At 39.0% G+C, this 10,448-nt stretch overlaps 1 protein-coding gene across 2 annotated transcripts in view; it reads right to left on the bottom strand.

Moving 5' to 3' along the window:
* Nucleotides 1-1,976: 1,976 nt before the first annotated feature.
* Nucleotides 1,977-10,448, bottom strand: part of LOC122554085 — a 33,675-nt gene continuing 25,203 nt past the window's right edge. Inside the window, exons 9-11 of one of the 2 annotated variants that reach the window (XM_043698541.1) lie at nucleotides 9,537-9,692; nucleotides 7,907-7,977; nucleotides 1,977-4,830 (exon numbers count right to left, since the gene is read on the bottom strand). In XM_043698541.1, coding sequence (XP_043554476.1) covers nucleotides 7,919-7,977; nucleotides 9,537-9,692 — 215 coding nt within the window. In that variant the 3' untranslated portion in view covers nucleotides 1,977-4,830; nucleotides 7,907-7,918. The remainder of the gene's footprint in view (nucleotides 4,831-7,906; nucleotides 7,978-9,536; nucleotides 9,693-10,448) is intronic. The other variant, XM_043698549.1, reaches the window with a different exon arrangement.

Raw genomic sequence — 10,448 nt, 5'->3', positions numbered from 1 at the left:
TACTGGATAAAGAGTGTGCCATATAATCCTGGCATGCTGCACTCTGCACAATTGGAACAGCAATGAGGGGAGTGATGGAGAATGAAGAGCTGAGAGAGTGACAGCAGTGTTTCCGAGAGGAAGATATGGATGTTAAATAGGCGGGGCATCATATTCAGCTAGGCAGGCACAACAGGCCAGAAAGAAATGAACTGAAACTTCCTATTATTTAAGTGCTGATTCAAAAATCATAAATTACAGGTAATTCTCTTGTAATGCTGCAGTTGCATCGTTTTGTATAAATAATAGGGGTGGTGTAGACCAGCAACAAATACCACACATGCTTGCTCAAAAATCACACAAAAGCCTAACATTACAACTGTTAGAAACGAAAATCGCTTCTCAATAATCGCTCTAAAATCACACAAAAGCCTAACATTACAACACAGCCTAAATGAAGGTGTACATCATATTTATCAATGAAACAAAGGTAAATTTACACGTTTAAAAAATGTTGTTAATGCAGGGACAGAGGGTCATCATTGCGTGTAAGATAAACTCTTATTCCTGTTAAGCAAGCTATATATTCTTACGCTCAAAACACTTTAATATCTGACTTCTCTTCCAGTGTTACAGCCTTTCTTTTGCATTCACCATCGCAATTTTATTCCCAGGATGCTTCTTGCTAACATTCTTGTCACTATGCTCCTCCATTTTTGTTTCAAAAAAGGGATATTCTAGGAGTGTACCTTTCATAGGAAGCTGCTCTCACGACAGTACCTCACAGGAAACTGCTCTCTCAACAGTACCTCGCACAAAGCTGTTAACAGCTGACATCGGTGCATGCGCAGAATGAAGTGTATAAAACTATCACTGCTAGCATAGTGCTGTTGCAAACAGAGTTGTGTTCTCAAATATCGTTCTTTTAATTCCTCAGCAACATTATAAGAGAATCATGTTGCCAGAATGTACGTTATCTGAGAGCTACCTGTAGTCTTTGCTTGAAAGGCAGGCAGCCTATTTCTGAACTTTCTTTGCTGCTTTTCCTGAAAGTTAATAAAAGTCACTGTTCTCAACTGTTTAAAGGCTTTCCATTATGCAGTGCTCCTACGTTGAACAATAATGTGTTTTGTTATACTGGGTAGTAGAGAAAGAGTAGCACTTAAGTCGGGTGCTAACATAGTATGACAGCAAGGTCAGGTAGTCTGTCAATTGATTCTTATAGCTGCAGTTACAATGATAGTCAATCAATCAGGCAGATCTGATGTAAATAGCAAATGTTTACAGATCAGAGATTCTATTTGCAATGAAGTGTAACCTCTACCATTTGTGCACATTCAGAAGCTTTTCATTTCCCTCACACTACACGTACTCATGGCTGTTATGATTGACCTAGTGCATAGCTAGGCTTAAAATACAGTACCGGTTATCCCTGCAACAGAGTGTATTTCTGTTGCTGGTTAGGTCAAGATAGCTTTGCAAGGTGCAACAGAACCATGGTGCATACAGCAGCATAAAGACTGAGACAAATTGTCAGAGCCAAGAGAGAAATCATCCTTAAAACTCCCCAAAATTGAGGCTCGGCCAATTTTTAGCAAAATTCAGTCTAAGGAACTTCTAAAGACTGCAGTTTGAGCAGGAGCTAGACGTCTATTTATATACTATGTTAGCACCCTACTTAAGTGCTACTCTTTCCCTACTACCCAGTATAACAAAACACATTATGCAGACAACTAGGAGAAATTCCTTCTTCACCAGAAGAACAAATCAAAGAATAGAATAGAAAAACCTACATTATAAAAACCTGAGGAGGGATTGTACGTCCCTCCTCATCCCAAGTCTATAACATTAAACTCAAATGCAAATCATAACTCATTTGAATTAACTGAATGGATGACATCATAGTCATGGTTATAGCTCCAGTGTTGCAAAAATAAGAGCAGAATCACTAAAGGAAATCAAATGATATGCAATAATGACTATAAATATGAACCTTCTTTTCAAAATTCTTTTATTATAGTAAAGCATCACTTAAGTTCAAATATAACATAAAATAGATGAGACTGCAATGATGGTTGCCTGTCCTAATAATACAGCCAGACTGTGCACCTACCCAGATGGCACTCAACATGAGTACAATTAAGACCTTTGCTTTTAAATATAAAATAATTCCTCATCCTAAAGTAATTGTCGTCAAGTAGCCTTGTAATCTTGCTGCACTGATGTTCTGCCTGAGCAGTTATAAGTACATTAAAATTTAAACATACAAAGGGTGAAAATTTGCTAAAAAGTTATTTTCCCTCAACCAAAAGCTCCCTGAGATACTGCAAAAATCCATCTCTTTTAAGTGTTAATATAAATCAATAAAGGGGAAGGAGTATTTTCATTGATAGAAATATCTGTCTGGATATTGAGGAATCACCATCCTATTTATCTGTTTCCAATGACATACCACATTTGGAGCAGTGGAGGAAGATCCAGTCAGGTGTGTCAAAATGACCCCTCAATGCACATTTTATTGATTATATGGTGATATCAGATCACTCCCATGGCTGAACTTGTCTGGCATGTTTTTCTCAAATTCCCTGGAATATTTTCTATAAGAATAATCACTGTTGGAAGTGTGTTCTAAATTTAAGAACAAGCTTTACAGGTTTAGCTATTAAATGGATTCTTTATGTCCTACAAAGGTTCTGTTTCTCCAATTCTGGCCTATTGTATACCCCTGACTACCTGTGCAATGCCATAGGTTTGTGTGTGTTTAGTGATCCATGCCCTAAGCTCTGGAAATTTGTCCCTAGACTACTCGCTTCTTTTGACGCTCCTTAAAACCTCTTTCTGGCCATGGGGTTGGTCATCCATCCAAAATGTTTCCTTCTTTGATTCAATGCCAATTTTGTGAGATTATGGTCCTGGGAAAGGCTATATATAAATGCAGTCTGTTACGAAGTTCTCTTTATAAAGCTAAACATTTATGTGTTTACAGAGAAATTAATAATTTTCTTCATGGCATCAGTTTTAGAAACAAGCAATATATTAGAGGATTATAAGGACCATTCAGATAATATGGATTAGAAATCAATCTAGAGTGATTCCCTTCCCTGAAGAATGAAAGTGAAGTAGTTGAATTTTCTCAGTGTTCAGTTTGCAGGCACAGGCAGCCCTGTGAAAAGGATCTGATAGTTTGGCAGCTCTGGCTTCTGGTTAGAGAGGGAGTTGAGGCACATTTTCTTTTATCTCACACAGTAGACTGAAGCTCTTCTTGAGCTAATAGACCTTGTATTTGTACTGTACCTTCAAGATTCTACCCCCCTGCTTAACTAGATAATGAACACACTCTTTGACTACTAATTTGGTAGTTCATGAATAATAACTGATGGGTGACTGTACCCCACACAGTTCAGGGTTGGGACTTCTGTTTGATTCTAAAACCCTATCCAAGATCAATCGAAGAATCTTTACAAAAGAAAAAAAGAACACTTCACCAAATCCTTTGACAGAAGGGGCAGACCAGAATATTTTGAACCAATTCTAACAAGTTGTAAAATTAAAGTTAGAAATATTGAATATATTAATCCAGAATTGAGTTGCCACATAAAATACTGATTAGCAAGAACTGAAATATGTTCTTGAAAATCACCACAAATCATAAATATGTACACTAGATATATCCCTAATTGATCTGATGAATTTTTTCAACATATTTTTCTAAGAAACATTTTATCACATCCAGTTTTGATACAATAAATAATCTTATAATTTTATCAGACCCAGAGGTGCAACTAACATTTTCAACCCTGCTTCTCAAAACCAGAACTTTACTTAGTTAACATCTCCAAGTTGAATCAGACATAGTTGAGCAATGAAATATTTTCTTTTTGCTTCCAAGTATGCAATGAAATCCAACTTGATCATGCAATGTCGGATTCTGCTCCTCTTACTTTAATCTTAGCGGCTGATAAATGCTGTCTTTCGTTACATTTCTTCCTACAAAATCTTTTTAAGATTGTGCTTCTGTCTGATACCAAATTAAGGAAGATTTTAGCACAACAGACTTGTATAAACCAGGCGTGTTAAAATTCCTTTCCAATCTTAATCATGATTAGAATGAAATGTTTTGTGCAGTACTAATGTTCTGGTTACTGGACTATCACTGAATTTTGCCTGATCATCTATTTACGAATTCAATAACATGCTCCCATAATGCCATACAAGACAGAGTGTACACATTTAATTCCACAAAACGCTAACACCAGTGCAAATAGAAAGTTAACAATTCTCCAAGGTTTAGTAATGAACAAGCCAGAGCAATACTGAATCATACATATCAGGATGAGCTTAACCCAGGAATGATGGGACTCTACAATTAGCCACTGGTAATTTCCAGGTGAAGAGGAAGAGAAGATCAGCCATGTTTTGTGCTTCTGATTGATATTCAGTGATTCATGCTGAAAAGTGCAGTATGAGCTGTTCCAAAGCCTTCCAACAACTAAGGCTCAAGCTGAAGAGAACAAGATTTCAGTCTGAAACTTCTACAGAAACACTTCTGGACATATACTCTTGTATGTTAAAATGTAAAACTAATTAGTTTTAAAAGCTTTTGAAATGAAAGTTGGCACATGGAAGAGGTAAGGTGCTCTTTGGGAGTGGTCAAATACATGAGTAATGAGAGAATCCAGTTACAGAAAAATCAACATTTTATCATATCAATAGATAAAGCAAAAATGAATTTATAGTCTATACAGACAAATGAGAAATACTTTAATTTATGGATAGCACATAAGTAAACATGACTTTGATCCACTCAGTACTTGAAGTATCCTTGGCACTCTTCGATTTCAATTCCAGGCACTGAATGAAAAGATATAAACAAGCACATAGGTATACATTAGGTTCTGTTGGCTTTGGCCCTATCTATTCATCTACAAAAGCAGTCATTCAAGTAGAGTTAAAAACACACACAAGTCATTGTTAGTCAACTGGTTCAAGAGATGTTTGGCCTGGTAAGGGCATGTGGGAAGATGAGAGAGAAGATCAAAACAGACCCAGATTCAGAGCTAAGGCGAGGTCAAGCATCAACACTACCAGCTGAATTAACAGGCTTGACCATTGCGACTAAGGGCTTGGATCGGCGCAACATCGAGGGCCCAAGGGCCTGTACTGCGCTGTATTCTTCTATGTTCTATGTTCTATGTCAAGCATCAACACTACCAGCTGAATTAACAGGCTTGACCATTGCGACTAAAAGATCCATGATCTTTGTGTACTTATTGTGAAGGGGAGAGTGGAACAGGGATGACAGGATTTAATCAGCTGGCTGCTGGTGGCAAGAAGAAGCCGGGGTTTATTATCGCTGCTGACCAGAATAAGATAGTGATGGTTTTGGCAGAGGACAATGGCAGCATTTGATGTGATCAGGCCATTTTTGGTCACAAATGCCAAAGAAATGCAAAGTTTTTTAAATTAGGGAGATAAATAAATAAAACTGTTTCTTATGTTACTTTATCCAATCCAGTTTTGTTTATCTCCCTGTGAGGACTTCAACTAAGGTGCAAACTTGTGAAATAAATGGAAATCAGCCTAAAAACTGACCTTTTTTTTGGTTAGCGAATGTTTAAAATAGGATTTGTGGGTTTTACACATTTCAAAAGAATGCTTATTTTACACATTTCAAAAGAATGCTTATAGGGTACTATTTTGGAGGAATAGGTCCAGGGACCCCTCTCGAAGAGGTAAGGTGCTCTTTGGGAGTGGTCAAATGCTTTGGATTGTTAAATGCAGACATGGATATTGTTAAGCATATTCGAACTGTTAAGCTGTCAAGCCATTTAACTCTCTGCTTCTTAACTAAAAATAAGTTTAGCGTTTATAGTGTTTGCTATTTCATTCTGCCTGTTGATACAACCCTGAAAACAATCATTATTGGATTAGTGCTCAATGACAACCTATCATTATCACAGTGGGGTGCATGTGTTCAAAGTTTGATTAACAGCTTCAATTGGGTTTAAAGTCTTTGATGTGGAGTTATGAATACAATGCAGCTTGTTCTGCCACAGTGTGGGTTTCGTTAGCGTGAATTCACTATAAAGGTTTGACGAATTGGGGACAGTTTATAAAGCACGAACTTTTAAAACCTGTGATGGCTGTAACACAATTGTATCGCCAACACTTTGTTTCTAAAGTGCGATTTTTCTATAACATGGGGTTGCACAAGAAAGCAACTATCACATTATAGAAGAACTATCTGTACTCGTGTTAATGAGAGATTAAGTAATTAGAGTATTTTAAATATAGGCTTTCAATCAATGAGTTTTCAAATATTAAAGTCATCAATGTACATTTAGACCTGTTTTGTTTAATCTCAGCATGGCTCTTAAGGCGTTTTGGTGGTGAATACTGGGTAAATTAGCATAGAGGTGCATTATGAGAAAGTGACATGTTCGTTGGGGAGCCATGGGTTGGCAATGGAGCAATAAAGGCCCATGTTAGTGAGGGCTTAAGGGCTTCTCTTGTTGCCTTTTTTTGTAAAGAGCTGAGCCAGAACACCAAGATAGGCCTTTCACACAATCAGCCTTGGAACGGTCAGTATCCGTGGCTAACTCTGCATTGTTCTTTGGGTTGATGATTGTGACTCCCATGAACACATATCCATGGCAGCAACAAAAATCAGACCACATCGGGTGCTTAGTCCCAGGTCCAACTTGCTCCTGACTCAGGATCAAAAATTCAGTCCCAAGAGAGAAATAAAAAACGTTCAAGCTTCTAGATACACAGAAATAACCCTTTCATTTTGTATAGAATTCTATAGAGCTAAGAGCATTACAGCATATTAGGGGACATGTATAATAATAGATATTCTGCAGCTAAGGTCTGCTGGGATTGCTTCATTCTTAGAGGTCACTGAACATTTTTTTCCACACCTTTTCCTGAGTTTGACGCACAGTTTCATTCCTTTCTTCTTTCTGGTTGGAATTTGCAGTAGGTAATTGGGTGAATAGTTTTGGTGGATAAGCACTGATGAACTTCATTGTTCCTTCTCTTCATATGTTCATAGATCAGTTCTCAAACAGCATGACAAAACTGACAGGACACTGGACAATAAGCAGGACCTTTACTAATACAGAGGAACCTCAATTATCCGGCATTCAATTGTCCGGGTATCCAATTATCTGGCAAAGTCCTGATGCTTGGCTAAACTGTTATCTGGAATTCGATTAATCGAACGAAATACTACCCACCATATCCTTCTGATAATTTAGGTTCCTCTGTCCATACTGGTGTTCAATTACACAATTTAACTTAAGTCAATGTCAGCTTCCCTACGTTTTTCTACTTAAAATCTCCAAATTTTTTTTTATAAGATTAGATTCCCTACAGTGTGGAAACAGGCTCTTCGGCCCAACCAGTTCACACCGACCCTCCGAACAGTAACCCACCCAGACCCATTTCCCTCTGACTAATGCACCTAACACTACGGGCAATTTAGCATGGCCGATTCACCTGACCTGCATATCTTTGGATGGTGGGAGGAAACCAGAGCACTTGGAGGAAACCCATGCACACACGGGGAGAATGTGCAAACTCCACACAGACAGTCGCCCAAGGCTGGATTTGAATCTGGGACCCTGGTGCTGTGAGGCAGCAGTGCTAACCACTAAGCCACCATGCCGCTCTATGCTAAGTAGGCTGTACCTTTAAGAGAGGGAGAATGCACTCTATAAACCCACAAAGTTAACCGTAAAACCATATTTATTTCAATGTCATGAGAGATGAATCTTTGGGAAAGTGTCACTCATCACTGTGACACCGTGAAACAAGTACAGAATAAGACAGGAGAAGACACATAACAGAGCCAGATGACAAGATTGCAAGTTCCGATCACATCAAAAAACTGAATTTTTAAAGTGAAAAAGTAGCTGAGACTTACCAGGAGAAGGTATTAAATGAATTTATTGTAGTTAGGGTAAAGCTTCTTTACTGCTGTCTCAAAACTGTCCTCTGGAGAAGAACAAAATGAAGATTGAAACACGTTCATCCAGAAATTGACAACATTCAATGAAATGATGGTGCAATTATACAGAATTTCTGTATTTATACATATTTCTGCCCACGATGAATGAGTTTCACAAAATAAAATCCAGAGAGAGAGAGAGAGACACACACACACACAGAAAGAGAGAGAGAGACAGACAGAGGCTAAAGCTATTAATAAAGTAAAACCTCAGTTGCGCTGGTGTGTAATACAGTATTAAGACTTCCAGAATCAACAAAACCACAATCTTCACAAATAAATGCAGAAATGACAAATATATCCCATCACAGTAAAATCCAATGTTGTCTATCACATACCAGGAACATGCCAGTAAACAAAAATGTCAACTGATGGAAAGTATATCGATTTTGATATTAATTATTACTATTCAATCATTTGAATCCTGTCAATAGCTAATGGGCCTGGAGAGCTGCACGAGGGCAAAAATCCTTTTTGGTGGGTGCAGGAGGGTGGAGGTGTTGTGATGGCTCCCTGCTCCCCCCTCCTCCAAATCTGGAAGTGGAAACGTCAATGCCTAGAAGAAGCCTGTCCCATTTGGAGTCCTATGGAGGGGCTAAACTGATAGAGTGGAATTTTCACCCCCTCAATGGAAGTAAGTTTCACCCTTTGAGGTTGCTTGCAATTCTGATTGCTCAGTAGGTCTGATTGCAGACAATTTGGTACTGCAGACTGAAACCTGCCTCAAGAAGATGGCATGCAGCTAAACAAAGGAGAACTGGGCAGGAGTTTTAAGGTCCAGGTGGAGAGTGACGGGAGATATTAGCTTCTTGGGTGGAAGTTTATTCAGTGTTCCGGTGCATGCAGGTTATCTTCAGATGATATTCCCTATTCTCTGCACTTTAAAAATTTGTCAAAGAACAACAACCTTCCCATTTCTGCTTGGCCACCCACAACATTATGGCCCTGGAAGCATAATATTTTAATATAGTGGTCAGGCTGCTGATTTCAGTGCCTGAATAATGGGAGTGAGTTAGGTACCAATCCTATTTTATCCACATCCCTAACTCCCTCGACTCCTTAAAACACATACCAGAGGCAAAGAAAATGCAGCTCTTGGTTTTGGAAATTGCTGAATGAATATTGCAAAAAGAAGTGATCATATTGAAGGAACATCAGTTACTTTTAGCTGATGGCCTGTAGAGAGTTGTCTTGCTGTAACGAGAGTGCTTGGTTGCTGCTTATCATTGGTGCAATTTCCAGGTAGCTAGGTGCTCATGCTCATTGGGGTTGATGTTGGAAATACAATGCCGAGGGCAACATTTCAACTTTCATGGAAGTAGATAATAGAAATTTTACTGCATATGGGTCTCCAGAGAGTACAGGACTCTGGATTTCTTTCGCCGTGGGTAAAAGTTTCCTCATATTTTAAAGTGGAAGCAGACAAATAGTTGATGCTTTATTAGAATGTCATGAAGCCATCACCAGTTTATTTCAGCCTTTTTGTAAATCTTATATTCATAAATTGCAAAATCTTGCAGAATTACAATGTCACTTAAAATCACACCTTCGTCATCACTGCTTTGATAACCTGGCCTGTTCTTGTAACAGAAGAAGGTTGGTGGAAGAAACAGCTCTAAGGCAAGGGCCCTCTGTTCTGGAGTTGGTTTGACTTCACTCAGCATCACCACATCGTCTCCATCTTCTTCCTGTTCTTCCATCTCTGTAAAATCAATCAGTCATAAAAAAAAATCTAAAGGAAATGCTGGAAATACTCAGCAGATCAGGCAGCATCTTGGCAACAAAAAAACAATTTGCATTTCATGCTGATGAACCTTTTAGCAAAGTTCATTAACCAGAAATGCTGGGGGTTTCAAGAATCAGTAATTTCCTGGAGCCAGCCTCCCAGCAGCATTGCAAACCCCTCTGCCTACTTCAGCCGCAGTCACAAGCCTTGTTGAGACGTTCCCTGGCAGGTGGCCCGATGTTGAGGCTATTTTTAAAGTTATTAAACATGGAGACTTTTTACCTACAAAGATCAGTCTGTTGCTGCTTCTTCACAACCGCAAGGCCCCCTGTTTTCAATCGGCTCAACAGCTTTGAGAATTCCATCCATTATCATTAATTGGAAGGTGAACCTAGCCTCTGGCTAATAATTGGCCAGTTCAGGGAGACTCACTATTCCCTCCGCACTGCAGGCTTCTCACCCTTCATTGCCCATGATAGCAGGGATCGGAAAACAGATGGGCAAATTAACTTGATGGTGTGGTTCTGTTCGCCGAGCTGGGAATTTGTGTTGCAGACGTTTCGTCCCCTGTCTAGGCGACATCCTCAGCGCTTGGGAGCCTCCTGTGAAGCGCTTCTGTGATCTTTCCTCCGGCATTTGTAGTGGTTTGAATCTGCCGCTTCCGGTGGTCAGTTCCAGCTGTCCGTTGTAGTGGTCGGTATATTGGGTCCAGGTCAATTTGCTTATTGATTG

The sequence above is a fragment of the Chiloscyllium plagiosum genome, chromosome 1, assembly GCF_004010195.1.
Source record: "Chiloscyllium plagiosum isolate BGI_BamShark_2017 chromosome 1, ASM401019v2, whole genome shotgun sequence".
NCBI lineage: Eukaryota > Metazoa > Chordata > Chondrichthyes > Orectolobiformes > Hemiscylliidae > Chiloscyllium > Chiloscyllium plagiosum.
This window is presented reverse-complemented; position numbering and strand designations above follow the sequence as displayed.